This window comes from Emys orbicularis, chromosome 1 (assembly GCF_028017835.1).
Source record: "Emys orbicularis isolate rEmyOrb1 chromosome 1, rEmyOrb1.hap1, whole genome shotgun sequence".
NCBI lineage: Eukaryota > Metazoa > Chordata > Testudines > Emydidae > Emys > Emys orbicularis.
In genome coordinates, this window is record NC_088683.1 from 216401526 (window position 1) to 216422249 (window position 20724).

General features: G+C 40.6%; 1 protein-coding gene across 1 annotated transcript in view; it reads left to right on the forward strand.

The window, feature by feature from the left end:
* The window catches only part of CFAP47 (cilia and flagella associated protein 47), a 704026-nt gene that overhangs the window by 288783 nt on the left and 394519 nt on the right, over positions 1 to 20724 (forward strand). Inside the window, exons 40-41 of the mRNA XM_065423211.1 lie at positions 2043 to 2129; positions 20587 to 20669. Coding sequence (XP_065279283.1) covers positions 2043 to 2129; positions 20587 to 20669 — 170 coding nt within the window. The remainder of the gene's footprint in view (positions 1 to 2042; positions 2130 to 20586; positions 20670 to 20724) is intronic.

The following is a 20724-nucleotide window of genomic DNA, read 5'->3' on the forward strand; positions in this document are numbered from 1 at the left end:
AGCATTACTGGCACTGTCAACACCAGAGGCACATGCAGCTTCTAGAGAGCTACTTAACCTTTTGGTGCTGGTTTTTCCAGCAGTGCAGGAAGGATATCAGCTGGTACAGGTGCCTAGGAACCCTACTCTGGCTCCTCTGAAGCATGTGGTACTGATGCCACCTACACTTTCTTACCTTGGAAGACCGTACAGTTGAGATGGAATCCAGGTATGATTTCTCCAGTATCTCCATCTCTGGGTTCTGGCTGTCAGTCTCCAGTACCAATGGGTTCTATTTTCCCATTATCAGAAGACTCAGATTCTTCATCCTCTTCAGACTCAGAGATTGGGTCCTGTGTTCCAGCCTAGGCAGGACATACATGCTTTATTGGGGACTTACGGTCCATAGTTCCTACACTTAAAAAGTGTAGCCATTATTCAATCTACCTTTGCTATGCTGGGGCTCCTAGTTAGTGTGGACAAAACATTTCTGAAACTAGTCCAGAGAATAGAATTTATTGGAGTGGTCCTGTACTCTATGAAGGTCAAAGACTTTCTACAGCAATTGAGGTTAGACGTGCTGTGGGGCTTGGTTCTGAAACTAAAAGCTCATCCTGTCACCACAGTATGCAGCTGCCTCAGGTTGCTAGTGCACATGGTGGTGTGTAGCTATGTAGTGCAGCACACCAAACTGCACCTCAGATAGTTGCAAGGATGGCTATCTTCTGTGTATTCCCTGAGCCGTCATCGTCTAGGTTTGAGTACCAATGCTAATCTTGTCCTCTCTGGACTGGTGACTGGACCCTTTGAGAGTTTGTATGGTGGTCCCCTTTGCTTCGCCACAACTAGCCTTCACTTTAGGCCCAGATGCATTGGCCCTGGGTTGGGGATCCCACATTGGGTTCCTGCAGACTCAGGGTCTTTGGTCTGCCCAAGATTTGAAGATGCATATGAATGTCAGGAAATTGCGAACTGTTCATCTAGCTCATTTGACCTTCCTTCCACTTATCAAGGGAAAAAATCTGCTAGTTTTAACAGACAACACAGCAACTTTGTTTTATGTGAACAGGCAGGGAGAAGCCTAGTCTTTGATTGTGCCAGGAGGTGATTCTCCTTTGGGAATTCTCCATCGCCATCTCTATTTCAGAGCTGCTTACCTTCCAGGGATGTAGAATACACTGACAGGTCAGTTGAGCAGGTCCTTTACCGATCACCACGAATGGTCACTGTATCTATTGGACTAGATAACACACAGCATCCACGGCTTTCCTGGTACAAGTACCTATTCTGGACATTTGCAAAGTGGCGACTTAGTCGTCAGTGCACATGTTTGCCCATTATTATACTATTGCCATCTGTCCAGGAACGATGCCAGATTTGGACATCTTGTTCTACAATCACTGTTCAGGTAGACTCCAAGTCCACCTGCAGACCGAACTGCTTGTGAGCCACCTACTTTGGAATGGACATATGCAATCACTTAAAGAAGAAAAAATGGTAACTAACCTTTCTGTAATTGTTGTTGTTCGAGATGTGTTGCATGTGTCCATACCACAACCCGCCCTCCTACCTCTCTCTATCGTAAGAAGGAACTGAAGGGAGTTGGGGTGGCTCCCCCCTTTATACCTGAAGGCAGTGGCATGTGGTAGCAGAGGGAATTTGAGCCTCCCCAACAGGTACCACTAAGGGAAAAAATCTCTGACAACTGTGAACGCGTCATGCACTCACCTACAGTGGAACGGAAATGCACAACACCTCTTGAAGAGTAACAGTTAGTAACCATTTTTTCCTATTATTAAATGACAAAGAAGTTAATTGTGGCTTAAGTTTTGAGAAGTGTCTTGGAATTTTTGTGAATTTGAAACTTGATTCATAATTTTGAAAAAAAAAAAGAACTTCTTGTCCCTTATATTTTTGCAGTTTAGTGTACTTTTTAAGTTTTCCAACGTGAGGACAATAATAATTTTCTTTACCAGGACTTTGTTTCAGATTTTTAGATAAAGTAATAAACTTTCATTTTGTAAATAATATACAGTAAGAATGCATGTTTGCTTTTTTTCCAGGGTTATTTTAGTGGAATCTACAACTTACTTAACGCTACCTGAGCAATTGCATCAAGCCAGCCAAGTAAAGCAAGGCAAAACACACAGGTAGGTTTTAAAATTCAGTTACTGATTGTACATTGTGGTGTAATACAATTTTATTTGTATAACATCTTGTATAAATCTGTATCCCTAAACTTTCAAGAATTACAAAATGTGACTTTGGCATATGATAGAAATTACATAACATTTATGAAAAGACATTTTATAAATAAAATAATATTGTCAGAGGCATTGGAAAAAGATATATATTTTTAAATTAAGATCTGAAGAGATGAAAATTTGTTGAGTATGGGAGATAAGGGAAAAGGTGGACTTCAGTGGTAGGAAGAAACAGCAGAACAGAGCTGTTAGAGCTAAAGTGGTGATGTGTGAAAGGACAGAGAGGACAATAGTGCTAAATGAGTGGAGGAAGTGGGGAGAGGAACCAGTCTGCCTTAGTGACATTTTATTCATTTGGAGGCTTAAAAACAAGGACAAGTTCTTTTGGATTGAACTGGGTCCTGAACTGAACAGGCTGAAGCTGTTTCAGGAGGGGGTGAGATCTTTACATTTTTTTAGCATGTGAGAAGGCAGGTAACAAAATTCTGCACATGCTAGAGTTTTAAATCCTATATCTTTAGGAGGCCATAGACTATGGATTTTCAAAAATGAAGATGAGAAGAGATTAATGCAAATGCAGAGATCTAAGTTGAGGCAGTTATATGCACAGCCATTATTATGTAGGTGACTGTAGACAGATTTTCTGATGTATGAGGTGTGGAAGGAGAAAAGTTCAAGGTCAGGATGACTATGCTGGTAAAAATGGCCTAGAGTAGATGATAGAGGCAAGTTACAATCTGAGTGAAGGAAGAATGTTGAAGAAAGAAAGTGCTATGTTTAAGGATTCTCATCTTGCCCAAAAGAAGTACTTCTGTCTTCACCATCTGTAGCTGACAGGAGGTGAAACAAATATCCACAAGTTTATTTGTCAAGACAAAAGAGGTGGAACAGGAAGAAGTTATTGTATGTGTGAGGGAGACTGATGAGTATCACCAAGATTGATAGTCACGGATACAAGTAAGGAGAAGATAGAAAAGAGGTTTGACACTTGTGGACTCTGTACAAATAACTGTCTTGGTGACAGCAGAGGAACTACTACTACAGACATATGAAGCAATACTCTTAACTTGCCAAGAGATTTAGAATTACTTACGGTTAAGAGCATTACTTTTCAAATCATAGAATGAAATATAATTTGAAATGTTCAGTTTGCTTTCTAAGTATTCTTGGCAGTAAAATGTCCCATTCACATATTATGGAAGCTAGCTATACAGAAGGCCTATTATTATTTATCTTCCTGTCAGTACATGGTTCATTTAATTTATTCATAAGACATATTCATGATTCTAAGGCCTGGTCTACACTAACCCCCAAATTCGAACTAAGGTACGCAACTTCAGCTACGTGAATAACGTAGCTGAAGTCGACATACCTTAGTTCGAACTTACCGCGGTTCAGACGCGGTCCACACGCGGCAGGCAGGCTCCCCGTCGACTCCGCGGTACTCCTCTCGCCGAGCTGGAGTACTGCAGTCGACGGCGAGTGCTTCCGGGATCGATTTATCGCGTCCAGACCAGACGCGATAAATCGAACCCGGAACTTCGATTGCCAGCTGTCGAACTACCGCGGTAGTGTAGACCTGGCCTAAGTTTCTCTATGATGATAACATGTAAACTACAAACAGTGTAACTGAAGGTTAATAAATCTGGGCTCTGGTGAACCAAGGCAATAACAAGTTCCAGAGTTGAAAACACTTCAAGAAAAATGCCCTATCAGCAGCTGTCTCCCACTTAAAATGGGTGTGTAAGAGGATCCACCTCAAGGGCCTCTGCTGATCACAACTGCAGCAGTAATGCATGAGAAGGGTAACCTCATAGGTAACCAGATCCCAAGCAATTTAAGCTTTTTAGGTGAACACTTAGAATAATGCCCTGATCCTAACTGGTGCTTTGTGATTTGCACTTGTTGCCAATGTACTGTGTAATGCTTCCTTAATAAGCAAGGTGCAGCAATTGGTACTAATTTCAGCTTCTAAATGATTCCAAGGTTTAGCCCCATGTAAAGCCAATATTAGCAACAAAAGTATAGATAACTGTAGCATGGTCAACATCCACGGAAAGCAATCATATCATCGTAGTTTCACCAACCGTATATTAGAAAAATATTCTTGATCATAATTACTACCTTAACTACTTGGATCAAATAAGACTTCCAAACTGTGAGCCCTTGGGACAAATGCTGGACAAGTTGGCTCACCAGTACTTCGGGATGATTACTAATTTCAGCTTCTAAATGATTCCAAGGTTTAGCCCCATGTAAAGCCAATATTAGCAACAAAAGTATAGATAACTGTAGCATGGTCAACATCCACGGAAAGCAATCATATCATCGTAGTTTCACCAACCGTATATTAGAAAAATATTCTTGATCATAATTACTACCTTAACTACTTGGATCAAATAAGACCTCCAAACTGTGAGCCCTTGGGACAAATGCTGGACAAGTTGGCTCACCAGTACTTCGGGATGATTACTCCATTTTACTAACATTAGCTCAATCTTGTCTAATTATCTTAATCCAAATGTCCTTGATCTCAAATGTCCTCGATCCAGACTTGGATTAATAGTTTTATAGATTCTAAGGCCAGAAGGGACCGTTGTGATCATCTAGTCTGAGACCCTGTACAGCAGAGGCTGTAGAACTTCCCCAAAATAATTCCTACAGCATACGTTTTAGAAAAAAATCCAATCTTGATTTAAAAATTGTCAGTGACATAGAATCTGCCATAACCCTTAGTATATTGTTCCAATGATTAGTTACTCTCATCATTTAAAAACGTATGCTTTATTTCCAGTCTGAATTTGTCTAGTTTCAATTTTCAGCCATTGGATCATGTTAGACCTTTCTCTGTTAGATTGAGGATCCCATTATAAAATATTTGTTCGCTATGTAGATACTTATAGACTAATCAGGTCATCTCTTGCCCTTCTCTTTGCTAAAATAAATGGATAGAGCTCTTTGAATCTGTCACTATAAGGGATGTTTTCTAATCCTTTAATCATTCTCACGGGTCTTTTCTGAACCTTCTCAAATTTATCAATATCCCTCTTGAATTATGGGCACCAGAACAGGATTCCAGCAGCAGTCATACGAATGCCAAATACAGAGGTGAAAATAACCTCTCCACTCATGTTCACTTGATAATCCACCTCCCACAAATCTCTTTCAGGATCATTGCTTCCCAGGATAGAAGCCCCTATTCTATAAGTATGGCCTACATTTTTGTTCCTAGATGTATACGTTTACATTTAACCATATTAAAACACCAAGTTTACAAAGTGATCCGGATCACTCTGAATCAGTGACCTGTCCTTTTCATTATTTACCGCTGCCCTACTTTTTGTGTCATCTGCAAGCTTCATCAGTGATGACTGTTTTTTTTTTCAGATCATTGATAAAATAATTAAATAGCATAGTGCCAAAAATCGATTCCTGCAAGACCCAAATGGAAACAGATCTAGGTGATGATGCATCTGAAGAAGTGGGGTTTTTACCCACAAAAGTTTATGCCCAAATAATCTGTTAGTCTTTAAGGTGCCACCGGACTCCTCGTTGATTTTGAGACCTATCAGTTAGCCAGTTTTCAATCCATTTAATGTTAACTTTGTTACATTCAAGTTTTTTTTAATCAAAATGTCATGAGTATCAAGTCAAAGTATATTAAGTCAACCCTATTATCATTGTCAGTCAAATTTGTAATCTCATTAAAAAGATATCAAGTTAATATGACAGGCTCTATTGTCAATAAACCCATGCTAATTTGCAGTAATTACACTACCTTCTTTTAGTGCATTATTAATCAAGTCCTGTATTTGCCACTCCATTATGTTGCCTGTGATCAGTATCAGACTGACAGGCCTGTAATTATCCAGGTCATTCCATTTACCCTTTTTAAAAATTGGCACAACATTAGCTTTCTTCCAGTCTTCTGGAACTTCCCCACTGTTCCAAGACTTACTGAAAATCAATATTAATGGTCCAATGAGTTATCTGGACCTGCTGATTTTAAAATGTCTGACTATGTAGCTTCTATTTAACATTCTCCAAAGATACTAGAGGAATGGCAAGTCTGTTATCCTCACCATATGATGAGACTGCATCATCTGTTTTTCTCCAACAGAACAGAAATATTTATTGAACACCTCTCTCTTTTCTGCATTATTAATGATAATTCTACCATTTCCATCTAGTAATGGTATAATACCATTGTCAAAATTCTTTTTGTTCCTAATATATTTAAGAAGTTTCTTATTGCCCCTAATTTTGCTGGCCATAGATTTCTCCTTGTGTCCTTTGGCTTCCCTTATCAATTTTCTACAATTCCTAAATTCTGATTTATATTCCTTACTATCAACTTCTCCTTTCTTCCATTTGTATATTTTTAATTTTTTTTACAGCTGCCTCCTCTTCTCCTTCTAAACCGGGATTTAACCATCACGGCTTTCTTAGTTGTGGGATTGTGGCTTTTGGGCATCTCATAAGGTGTCCTTAAATGATTCCCAATTATCATTCAAATTTTTCTGATTAAATTCTTCCCAGCTGGCATAGCTCATCATTATTTTCAGCTTTGTGAAATTAATCCTATTAAAGCGCCAAGTATATAGATTACTGGTCTGGACTTTATTCTGTTTGCACATTATAAATTTGATCATGTCACGATCACTTGTACCTAAGCTACCATTAACTTTTTTAGTTCTGTGATCAGTTCCTCTTTATGTGTTAGGGCAAGGTCTAATATAGAAGTTCCCCCTGTTTGCTGCAACACTTTTTGAGCGAGGAAATTGTCATATACAAAGTTTAGAAATTCAAAGGATGTTATGTAGTTGCTGTGCATAAGATTCTCTATGCTCTTACACTGGCATGTAATTGGTGTGGAGAATCCATCCCTTTTTCTAAGTGGGCCAGGTGTGGTGGAACTATAAGGCTGGGTGTTTTCAGCTTACACCACAGTGGATATCCCCTCATCAGCCCATCCCATCTCGGCTTTAAACAGGCTAGAGTAATGAAATAGGAAACTGCGCACGCCCAGTTGAGAGCAGGCTCAGGCAGAAGATTGATTGCCCCAAACTACCCTCTGGAACCTTTTACAGAAAAAGGAATGGAGCCACTGAAGCAATTCCATTGACATTTGCAGACGTCAACAAAAACCTGTGATCAGGAATATCAGAAACTGCTCAGATAGATGCAAAAAATCAGCACGGGCACTTTAGCTAATCCATCGTCAGGAGATAATCAACCAGTTTAACAATTGCAATTTCTTTCCCATACCCAGGCCTAAATATGATTGAAATGGGATTGAGGAAACCTTACCACATCAGAAATCACTAATGTTGCTCTGCCACAACTTTCCCTATGTTTTTACATTGATGAATCCTCCATGTGTGTTCTTAACAATGAACATTTCTGGAACTGACAATAAACCCGCAGAGTTTGAAACCGTAAAGAAAAAACTGCGTGTGCAATATACACTCCTGTATAATAAAAATACTGTGTTCAATAGTTTTGTTTTGATCAGACCAGAAATAATGTTATTTGTACTGTAGTTGTGCCCAGAGACGCCAATCAAGATGGGGGCCCATTGTGCTGAGCACTGTATAAACAAACTATAAGACAATCCCTCCCCCCCCTCAAACGACTTATACCTTGTCCCTATTTAGAATTTAACAGGTAGCTATAAAACACAATGGAAGGGAGAGAATGGCGGGGGGAGGGAGAATGATGGGTTACACTAATAGGAACAAAGTTACATTTATTAGCTAAGCTTAGACGCCATAGTTTGATTTAAAATAAGTAATTGGACAGTATATATTAGAGACTTGCTAACCATCCTTTTGCCTTACCATTATCATTAGGCAGTTTATCATGGCTGTCACTGTACAGGTAGGTCATTAGAAGGGTTTTTTGAAGGGTTTTATGTGCAAACTGATTGGAGAATAAAAAAAAATCCTTTCCTTGGTGAAATATTTTCAGAACTACTCATTTAAAAAAGAAACACATGAAAAATTGTCCATTTTTCTCAAGGCCAGTCCTGTCAGCATACAGTATATGCCAAATTATTGTTAGTTTGTTTACTTCCTCACTGCACTTTTTTTTTTTTTAATTAATTATTCAGAATACCAAGAAATATTCTTACATTTCTGAGTTTGGTTCTCATGCAGGTTACATCTCCAGGCAGATTGATGGGTGAAGGAAGGGGTCGTACTAAACAAAGCGGAACAACCAGTATTTCTTATTGTCATAAGATAAACAATAGATATAAATGTCGTGCGTTGTTCCAGTGTATAAATGTAGAAGATTCTGAGAGTTGTCAGTCCAACATTAATATCTTTATTCTATTATCTTCCACAAGTGTATTTTAGAAAGATACTACTAGGAGGCATTACAGTTCTGCTCAATAATTGATATAGTGTAAATTGGTTTATGCTAACTTAAAACATTCTACCTGATTTTAGCTGTTTCTATAACATCAGTTACTATCCTGAGTTTTGTGGGAACATCAAAGCCCTGGTCTACACTATAGGGTTAGGTCGAATTTAGCCGTGTTAGGTCGCTTTTATAATGAATGCGTCTACACAAGCAACCTTGTTCCGTCGACCTAAAGGGCTCTTAAAATCGACTTCTGTACTCCCTCCCCGGCGAGGGGAGTAGCGCTAAAATTGGCCTTGCTGGGTTGAATTTGGGGTAGTGCGGATGCAAATTGACGGTGTTGGCCTCCGGGAGCTATCCCAGAGTGCTCCATTGTGACCGCTCTGGACAGCACTTTGAACTCCGATGCACTAGCCAAGTACACAGGAAAAGCCACAGGAACTTTTGAATTTTATTTCCTGTTTGGTCAGCGTGGTGAACTCAGCAGCACAGGTGACCATGCAGTCCCCCCAGAATCGTAGAGCATAGAATGTTTCTACGCTCCCCCTATCATATCCATCCCTGAGGTTATCGCAGATTAGAAGGAGAAAAAAACGCACTTGTGATGCCATGTTTTCCGAGCTCATGCAGTCCTTCCACACTGATAGGGCACAGCTTAATGCATGGAGGCATTCAGTGGCAGAGGCCAGGAAAGAATTAGGTGAGCGCGAAGAGCGGAGGCAGGACGCAATGCTGAGGCTAATGGGGGAGCAAACGGACATGATGAAGCGTCTGTTGGAGCTGCAGGAAAGCCAACAAGAGCACAGACCCCCGCTGCAACCACTGTATAACCGCCTACCCTCCTCCCTATGTTCCATAGCCTCCTCACCCAGACGCTCAAGAACGTGGGGGAGGAGGCTCCGGGCACCCAGCCGCCCCACTCCAGAGGGTGGCCCAAGCAACAGAAGGCTGTCATTCAAACAGTTTGATTTTTAGTGTGGCTACAATAAGCAATGTGGCCTTGTCCTTCCCTCCTCCCCCACCCGGGCTACCTTGTCGGTTATCTCATTTTTTTTTTAATTAATAAAGAAAGAATGCATGGTTTCAAAACAATAGTTACTTTATTTCGAAGGGAGGAGGGTGGTTGGCTTACAGAGAATTAAAATCAACAAAGGGGGCGGGTTTGCATCAAGGAGAAACACACACAACTGTTACACAGAAGCCTGGCTAGTCATGAAATTGGTTTTCAAAGCCTCTCTGATGCGCAGCGCGCCTTGCTGTGCTCTTCTAATCGCCCTGGTGTCTGGCTGCTCAACATTGGATGCCAGGCAATTTGCCACAACCTCCCACTCCGCCATAAACGTCTCCCCTTTATTCTCACAGGGTATGTCTACGCTACGAAATTAGGTTGATTTGATAGAAGTTGATTTTTAGAAATCTATTTTATACAGTCGATTGCGTATGTCCACACTAAGCGCATTAAGTCGGCGGAGTGCGTCCTCGCTACCTTGGCTAGCATCGACGTACAGAGCGGTGCACTGGGTAGCTGTCCCACAGTTCCCACAGTCTCTGCCGCCCATTGGAATTCTGGGTTAAGCTCCCATTGCCTGATGGGGCAAAAACATTGTCGCGGGTGGTTTTGGGTACATGTCGTCAGTCACCCCTCCCTCCGTGAAAGCAACAGCAGACAATCGTTTCGCACCAGACACCAGGGTGATTAGAAGAGCACAGCAAGGTGCGCTGCGCATCAGAGAGGCTTTGAAAACCAGTTGCTGTGGTATGGCGTCTGCACAGGTAACCCAGGAAAAAAGGCAACTGACATAATGTGGACATACGCAATCCATTTTTAAAAATCGACTTCTATAAAATCGACCTAATTTCGTAGCGTAGACATACCCATAGACTATATCCTGCAAGGACATGGGATTTTAGTGAATATTTTGTATTGAGCTCTTTGCCATTACATGGTTCAGTGTTTCTAAGTATGTTAGTAAACTGTTCCCTTGGATTCCTTCTCTCTCTGATTAATAATACATTCCCTTGCTTCTGTCTTCCTAAGTTTACTGATGAAGTAGCTGCTATATAGATTTAGATATGCCTATGGTACCTGTCACTCTTCAACTTTACTGTACACCACAGTGATGCATATGAAGAGCAAAATAATTCTGGTTTGGTGTGTGGGTATACTAGAGAGAAAGTGGAGTCAGAATGTTTCTTTCAATGTTTCTTTTCTTCCCCCTGCCAACACACCTCTGTCAGACTAAAACAGGGTTCAGATATGCTCTTGGAAACTAGCTACCATGTCTATTGGTTCTCTGTGGCCCTAAAGGAATGTGGTCAGCTAGCATGGGTGCACAGTCAGGCCTTTAACCTCCTCCCACACATACACATGTTGTTGACAGTGGGCAGTAGGTGGGAGTGTACAATTCTTTGTTTTGGAGCAGCAGTAAGGCACTGTGCACACATCTTGCAGGCAGGAAGGGTCAAGAACCTATCACTTTTCGGCAACTCCTTTGCTCACCCATGTCACATCATACTCAAAAAGGAAGAATTTTGTCTTTTGGTAGCCCATCAAATCAGTCCAATGCGTATCTGTGGTATTTGTATCTGATGAAAGTTGAATAAATCCTATTGAGTAACAATTTGCAATTTGCTCTTACTAGTGAAAAAAGACTCTGTGTGGTTTAATTTTCACAGTGTTTCCTTTTAATAGCCCCATTTTAACAGTCATTTCCTCACATAACATTTAGGCGGCTTATTGTCTTTACAGTGATTCTGCTGCAGTTGCCACGGTTTAGGAAATCATAAGTTCTGCATTCTGTATCAAAGATGTGATGCTTCTCTCCGGCCGGCTTCAAAGGGGAAAGCACTGCTTCTTTCTGGCCGCTGGCTGCGCAGCTGCCCCTACTCCTCCCGAGTCCTTTGGCCCGTGCTCGCAGGGCTGCATTCCGAAAGGGGCTTTGGAGCTGAAGGCCAGGTTCCTGCCCCTGCGTTCCAGGTGGCCCTCCCTGCGGGGGGGAGGAGCTTCCCCGCTCGCTCCCTCCCTCCCAGAAAGTCCTAAGCGCCACCAAACAGCTGTTTGGTGGCGGGGGAAGCGCTGGGAGGAAGGGAGGGGGAGGAGGCGGAGAAGAGGATCTTGTGCAATGCTCCCTTGTAAACTCGCCAATCGAAATTATAAGGGAGCATTGCACAACTTTAAACAAATATGTTCCCTAATGGAGCAGTGACATAACTTCGAAACAACGTTAAGCGGGAGGACGTTAAGTGAGGAGTTACTGTATTTGTGAACAACAAAAGGAGAGGATAAAGTAGTACCAAGCAGATAAGATGACAAGAAATGTAATTGCTTCTCAGGGGTTACAGGAAGATGATATAAAATTTGCTGTAAAGTTTGTCTTTATAAAATATGCCAGTAAATTTTAAAATGTAAATGTGTGCACAACAACTGATTTTACCAAATAAACTGTGATTAATGACTGTGGGTGAAATCTTGGTTCTATTAAAGTCAATGGGAGTTTTGGCACTGACTTCACTGGGGCCGAATTTCCTCTCATGTACCTAAGATCAAAATAGAACTTAAACTAAAAAGGAATCCTACAGAAAGTGGAAACACAGACAAATTGATAAGGAGTGCAAAAGAATAGCATGAGCATATGGGGGTGGAATCAGAAAGGCTAAACCACAAAATGAGTTGTACCTTGCAAGGGATTTAAAAGACAAGAAGTAGAAGTTTTATAAATACTTTAGGAGCAAGAGAAAGATGAAGAAAAGTGTAGGTCCTTTACCTTGTAGGGAAGGAGAGCTAATAACTGATGACATCAAAAATGCCTATTTTGCTTCAGTCTTCACTAGAAAAGTTAATAGTGATCACATACTCAATACAATTAATATTAACAACAAGGAAGGAATGCAAGCCAAAATAGGGAAAGAACAGATTAAAGACTATTTAGATAAATTAGATGTAATCAAGTTGGCAGGGCCTGATGAAATTCACCCTATGATACTTAAGGAACTATCTTAAGCAATCTCAGAACCATTAGCGATTATCTTCAAGAACTAATGGAGGATGGGTGATGTCCCAGAGAACTGGAGAAGGGCAAGCATAGTACCTATCTTTAAAAAGGAAAACAAAGGACTCTGGGGATTATAGACCAGTCAGTCTAACTTTGATACCTGGAAGGATATTGGAACAAATGATTAAACAATCAGTTCGTAAGCACCTGGAGTATATATAGCAGGGCTATAAGGAATAGCCAGCATGGATTTGTCAAGAACAAATGTCAAACCAACTTAATTTCCTTCTTTGACAGAGTTACTTGCCTAGTGGATGGGGGGATGCAATAGATGTGATATATGTTGGTTTTTAGTAAGGCTTTTGACACAGTTCTACATAACGTTCTCATAAGCAAACTGGAGAAATGTGGCCTAGATGAAATTACCATAAGGTGGGTGCACAACTAGTTGAAAGACCATACTAAAAGAGTAGTTATCAATGGTCCGCTGCCAAACTGAGTATGTATTTAGGGGGATTTGCTCAGGGGTTAGTCCTGGATCTGGTACTATGCAATATTTTCATTAATGACTTGGATAATGGAGTGGAGAGCATGCTTACAAAATTTACAGATGACATCATTATTAAGAACACACTTTGGAGGACAGGATTAGAATTCAAAATGACCTTGACAAATTAGAGACTTGGTCTGAAATCAACAAGATAAAATTCAATAAAGACAAGTGCAAAGTACTTCACTAAGGAAGGAAAAAATCAAATGCACAACTCCAAGATGGGGAATAACTCGCTAGATGGTAGTACTGCTGAGAAGTATCTGGAGGTTATAGTGGATCACAAACTGAATATGAGTCAACAGAGTGGTGCATTTGCAAAAAAGGCTAATATCATTATGGGGTACATTAAAAGGAGTGTTGTATGTAAGACATGGGAGGTGATTGTCCTTGTGTACTAGGCACTGGTGAGGCCTCATTTGGAATACTATGTCCAGTTCTGGGCACCACACTTTAAGAAAGATTTAGACAAATTAGAGAGTCCAGAGGAGAAAAACAAAAATGATAAAAGGTTTAGAAACCCTGACCTATGAGGAAATGTGAAAAAAAAACCTGGGCATATTTAGTCTAGGTTTATTTGGTTCTGCTTTGGTGCATGGAACTGGACTTGATGACTTCTTGAGGTCCTTTCCAGCCTTGTATGATTAGCTCTCCTTCTTCATTAGGTTGAAGACCTACATCTTTTCCTTCATTTTTACCTTGCGCCTAATTTATTTAAAGAACCTCTTCTTATTACCTTGTTAGGAGTAACTTATTTTGTTCCTTAGCCTTTCTGATTTTGTTCTTGCATGCTTGTGCTGTTATTTTGTACATCTCCCTAGGAATTTGTCTATATTTCCACTTTTTGTGGGATTCATTTTTCATTTTCAGGTCATTTAAAGAGCTCCTTATGTAGTCATATTGGCCCCTTACTGTTCTATCTTTCCTTTGCCTTGGGATAGTTTATAGTTGTGACTTTAATATTGTCTTATTGAGAAACTGCCAGATCTCCTGATTATTGATTATTTGTTAAGGAAGCCATTTAATACTATACTGGATCCAAGTAAATACCTAGGATTTTTTTTCCCCGGTATGTTTGTGGAGGGTGAGAGTGGTTTAACGCTCCTGCCCCATTAAACATTATTAAAGTTGCAACCATCCAATTAAAAACCATTCTCCCAACAGATGTTTTGGCTGAGTAACAGGTGCAGAATATTTCCTTATAGTCACCTGTGCCACTATTATAAATAGAATTTGCACTCTTAAGAACACTTACGTTGAGCATTGTAGAACCGGGTATAACATTAATGGTTATATGGAATTGCAGATGCTTGTCTAGTAAAGTGTGAACATTTGGAAATGTATCTTTTTGCCCATTTAATGGCAGACTACAAGTGCACAGGTCAGCTTTTTTCAGTTAATTGGTATAGTACATTTGTGTACACTCTTGCAGTAGGTCAGGTACAGAAAGCAAAAACGTATATAAGATCCATTCTAGTCATACTTTCCAAGTACCTTGTAAGGGACATAAAGTAATCCTTTTAAATTAGAAAATGGGGGGAAGGGAAGGTGTTGGGGCTTATGGCTCCCAGTCACAATCACACACATACAATCTTATATGGAAAATGGTAAAGTTGATTCCTAACTGGAATATTCTAGATGGTAGTTGTCAGAAGAAGAAACTAAGAAGGCAGAACCTAGAGTGCTAAGGGAATCCATATCCAATGTATATTAAAGGGGAAAATATTCTGGTGCAAAAAACAAAACATAATTAGTTTTCCATGGAAAGCATTGTCTCTATCTGCATGGACAGTTTTTATGTGGGGAAAAAATGGACAGAAATCAGAACTGGGAACAAAAACTAGCACAAGAGTGCTGACTCATTTTGTGACCCTAAGGGTACGTCTATACTTACCTCCAGGTCCGGTGGTAAGCAATCGATCTTCTGGGATCGATTTATCGCGTCTTGTCTAGATGCGATAAATCGATCCCGGATCGATCCCGGAAGTGCTCGCCGTCGACGCCGGTACTCCTGCTCCGCGAGAGGAGTACGCGGAGTCGACGGGGGAGCCTGCCTGCCGCGTGTGGACCCGCGGTAAGTTCGAACTAAGATAGTTCGACTTCAGCTACGTGAATAACGTAGCTGAAGTTGCGTATCTTAGTTCGAAGTGGGGGGTTAGTGTGGACCAGCCCTTAGATTGTGAGGGAAATGTGTCCCACAAAGAAAACACTGCAATTGTAATAAAGAGTACCAGAGTAGTTATGTCAGATAACAGCCAGAGTGGGACAGGATGGCAGAGAATAAATGGAGAGGAGACATATTTAGACAACCTAATCCTGAACCACTGATAATGGTTTATTGTAAAAGAGGCCTGAGAATTCAGATGTTGTAGTTGGAAGAGCTCCTTTAGTGGCAAGAATTCATTAGGCCAGTGTGATGGGATGGTCAGCCCTCTTAAGGGTTGTGGTGCCTAATATTCAGCCCATCCTATCATGTGGCTTAGCCCTTTAAGGTTTTATATATATATATATATAGCTAGATAGATAGATATAAAAATACACACACATATACACACACACACGCTTGGGAGAAGATCCTGTATCTTTAAGGGTTGGGGCCAGGAGCATTGAAGAAAGGGCAGGGAATTACTCTCCTCTTCCCAAACCAATTGGGGATGAACTGAGAGAAAGGGACCAGCATAAATGCTGCCTCCTCCCTCATAGCAGGGCAGACACCAGCAGGAGAAAACTGTTTGCTGCATCCTCCTAGCTTGAGGATTAATTGAGAAAATAAGGGGCTAGCTGAGAGAAAAGCTAGGTAAGGAGTTATAACTGGCTAAATTACAACCCAGCCCAAGGAATGTCCTGTCTTTTGTAGTTTCAAAACGTCAATTTTAATATTGTTAAGTGATACATGCATTGCAACCTTCCCATTTCCCTTGTGGCTTGGTTAGTGGAATTGTATAAAGTTAGGTCCATTTTACAACAGTAATTTCTGTATTTCCTATGTAATATATATAACTAAATCTAATAACCGACAACATTACTTTATAGTACAGGTGCGTATAATATATTTTAAATTCAAATTTGCAAACTGAGAATTGTGTAACTAGAGAAAGAAAGGATATGCAGTGAGTTGTCTTTGCATTCATTGTTTGATACAAATAATTGATGAAAACATTTTATCTGCCACTTATGAGTCATGATGGTTCATCAATAATGAATGAGAAAAAGTGTGCAAAGCCAGTCCATTGTATGTTCTATTTTATGCATCACCAATTTTAGGGACAGATTTTAAGACCAGACACAGTGAGCATATCTATGCATGTTCAAATGTAAAAAAAAAAATCTTGAAGTATGCATGACTGTGCTTCAAATACTTCAGATTAGAAGATGGTATTTATTCTGCATTGATTAATTTGTCTAATTTGCATGTAGAGCAGTGCAAGTCTTTTATTCACATTAATTAATATTGACAGGAAACATGCTTTTTGACTAGTTGATGTTCAAGTGAGAGATTCAGAGATAATTTCTAAGGTACTAGTATGTCAGATTAAATAGCAGTTATTCAAATGATTGAATAGCACATTACACATCATGCAGATTGCAATTTTCATGTGTGATGCAGCCACCAAAAATTCTTCATTCAGTAATGGTGTTATACAACTGATACTTAAATATCATGGTCAAATTCTGCCTGTATCACACCCTGTTGACTGACTAACTATGAAGTGTAAAACATAAAGCATTATTATTGGATGCTGATCTTTCCATAACAACCAGTGCAGCAAATAAGAGGATAAACTGCTGAATATGTTCTCTTTAGCTACTTGTGCATCCAATGTAATGGCCTCTAATGTTTAATTTGGCTTAACATTAATAATACAATTTTATAAATGTTGCACAGGGAAAAGATGAAAAATAGATTTCATTGTGATTGTTGAATAATGTTTCCCATTGTTAAAATTTCCAAGTTCTCTAGAGCAGTGGTTTTCAAACTTTTTTTCTGGTGACCCTCTTGAAGAAAATTGTTGATGCCTGCGAACCAACAGGTTTGGGGTGTGGGAGGGGCTCAGAGCTAGGATGCAGGGTGAGGCCAGGAATTAGGGGTTCAGGGTGTGGGAGGGGGCTCTGGGCTGGAGCAGAGGGTTGGGGTGCGAGAGGGGTTAGGGCTCTGGGCTGGGGCCAGGGATGCGGGGTTTGGGGTGCAAGAAGGGGCTCTGGGTTGGGGTGGGCTCAGGGCTGGGGCAGGAATTGGGGTGCCAGCAGCAGGTCCTGCTCCTAGGAGGCCCATGACCTCCCTGCCTAGGAGCCAGACCTGCTGCTGGCTGCTTTTGGGGCACAACGCGGTGTCAGAACAGGTAGGGACAAGCCTGCCTTAGCCGGGCAGCACCGTCGATGGGACTTTTAACCGCCCAGTCGGCGGTGCTGACCAGAGCTGCCGTGACCCAGTGCCTTCCATTCCGCAACCCAGTACTAGGTTGCGACCCAGAGTTTGAAAACCACTGCTCTAGAGGATGTAGAAGAAAAGGTTATTAATACTATATAGCACTTGTCATCTGTACATTCTGAAGCATGTTAGAGACACAGGGTGAAATCCTGGCTCCATTGAATTCAGTGACAAAAATGCCATTGACATCAATGAGGCCAAGACTGAATCCATGATGTATTGGGTTTAGAAAAGGTTCTCAGTATCTTTTCCTTTTCCCTGGAACATAAAGTTGCCAATAACAGGTTTTGGGTTGGTTTTCATTCAGATGAATAATGGGTGGTGTTTTGCTGGTTGAAAGGAACTGAGGGGACTCTGGGGTATGACATCTTATAAGAACTTGGGTCCAAACGCTCCTTCCTTTGAAGGAGCATGCATAGTGAGTGGTGGCACTGCATTACAGAGGGTTATATCTGGTGCAGAGAGCATAGGCACAGCCTAGGGTTTGAATCTGTACCTACAATCTACTAAAAGAACTACAGTTACTCATAAGTAACCTCTCTTTCTTCCTGAAACGTAAAATTGGCAAGAAACACATTTCACCTCCATACTTCCTATGAATTGTGATATAGTTATTGTTCAACATGGATTAGAAATGCCCATGAGAAAACAACAAAATGCATGCAGTTCAGCTTGTGATGTCTAATTCTATAAGTAAATAACAAGCATTAAAAACAATAGACACCGTGGTGGGAGGGAGCCTAACAAGAATAAATGAGACAAGATAAAATTTCAGGTGTGTTGAAGTTTAAAATGTGAGAAGTAACTAAGGCCCCAATCATTGGGATCCACTAGCATAGACTCCTGCACATATGCAGACTCCCACTGAAATCAACGTAACTTTGCACAGGTGATACATTTTACACTAGAACAGTGGTTCTCAAAGCCGGTCCGCCACTTGTTCAAGGAAAGCCCCTGGCGGGCCGGGCTGGTTTGTTTACCTGCCGTGTCCACAGGTTCGGCCAATTGCAGCTCCCACTGGCCACGGTTTGCTGCTCCAGGCCAATGGGGGCTGCGGGAAAGGCGGCCAGCACATCCCTTGGCCCGCGCCGCTTCCCACAGCCCCCATTGGCCTGGAGCGGCGAACCGCGGCCAGTGGGAGCCGCGATCAGCCGAACCTGCGGATGCAGCAGGTAAACAAACTGGCCGGGCCCACCAGGGGCTCTCCCTGAACAAGCGGCGGACTGGCTTTGAGAACCACTGCGCCAGAAGATACCAGTGCAGAATCTAGACCTAAATAAGTAAAAATCCAAATGACACATTAATTGCATTTGGAATTTCTTCAACTGCACGGAGTACTATCCCAAATGTCTGTGGTACCAGGAACCTTTGAAGTTTAAAACTCTAGTTCCACTTATTGAACTAAAGGAGACTCTCCAGTTATATAATCCCAACATCTCTTACAGTTCTGGACGTTATAAAGGAGAGTCAATTTTATCCTTCAGTTGTGAATTACCACAAGCCTTGCTATTGGAAATTATTTATCCCATAGGGTCATTCCTGGAGTCCTTATTCAGACATGTCTCCCATTGACTGAAGTCAGGTCACTTAAAACCTGGGATTGGTATTGCTTAGTACTGTATGTTAAATCAAAGTCAATTTGGAAAAAAGTTGATTTCAGGTCAAATCCTTCAGTCTTTACTCAGGGGAGATTTGGGTGCCCAAGAATGGCAGGATTTGGCCTCAAATTCATTCATTTTTATTCATTTTGATTTAACACTCTAAGTAGTACCTAGCCCAGGATATAGGCATCCTGCCAACTATCAAAACCAAATCCTTACCAATGATCGTAAACATAAAAAATCTTATACATCTACTGTATAATTTGGTATGGTTTATTACCTTTACCGTCTTCAACCCAAGTGCTCAAGTAAAAACACAAAAAAGCAGGATTTGTTATGATTGGGTAGGGGTTTCAGCAGTGTTCAACATTAATAACATTTTAAAGTTCTCTAGTGAATATAAAAACAATTTGATGTAAAATGCCTTAAAAGATTTTTCAATTTTCTTCCTTCTCCCTCAAACATAAAATTACCCAAAACACGGTTCATGTCAATACACCTCCATTTGACTAGTGAAGCACTTACATTGGTTGGTAACCAACTGAAAAGCTCATTTGATTAATGAAAGATCCAGATCATAATCTCAAATTGTGTAGTCCGCATTGTTACAAGTCATGCTTCTGTTGGTATGCTTGCAGATGCATGTAGGGTGACTAGATGTCCCGATTTTATAGGGACAGTCCAGATATTTGGGGCTTTGTCTTATATAGGCGCTTATAATCCCCCACCCGCTGTCCCGATTTTTCACACTTGCTGTCTGGTCACCCTAGATGCATGGAAGTGAACTTTTCAGGGAATGTTCTGTCTTTGGTAGTTACATGGTTTCCATAGCTGTAGTATTTGAGACCTTCACTTTCTTTTAATATATATCCTCTGATTACTGCTGTGAGGTAGGGAAGGTAAGTAGCTTTCCTGAATGTCCTGTCTTCTGTAGTTTCAAAATGTCAGTCTTAATGTTGCATTAATGTTATTTAATCCCCCTTGGAAGAAAGTCCATGGTGAATTTATAATTAAATGAATTCTTATAGATTTGTACTAATATGAAGATTGGGCGGGGGGGGGGGGGGGAGAGAACTGGGACTAAATTTATTCGTATTAACTCAAAATTGTTATTGGGCATACACTCTCGGGGCTGATTTGCCAATCACCAGCAATCATAATTTTTGAACTTGTAATCTGCTTTTTTATATGTGGAGTTTGATTATCTGTTTAGTTTGAAAAAGAACATGCAGATGAATTGAAGAAGGAATGTACTGTTTTAGGAGATAGAAGTAACAATAACTTAAGAACAGAATAAAATTCAGTATCTTCTACTGGTAGATTATGCCAAAATCACTTTCTTAAAACTATATTTGTCAGATTTTGTCATTTGCATTCCTATATGTATGAAATGTGAAGAGACCATTTTATTTAATATTATAAATTACAGCTCAGTTAGCATATTGCTTTTTCTCTCTTTCACTAGTTCTGAATGTAATGTACTGAATAGTACAAGTGACGTGGGAGGTGAAGATGTACTGTGTCACAAAGAGAACAACTCAAATGGCTGTAAGTATTTCTAAAATGGATGCCTTTCATTTTTCTGCAAAATTTGTTTTAACTA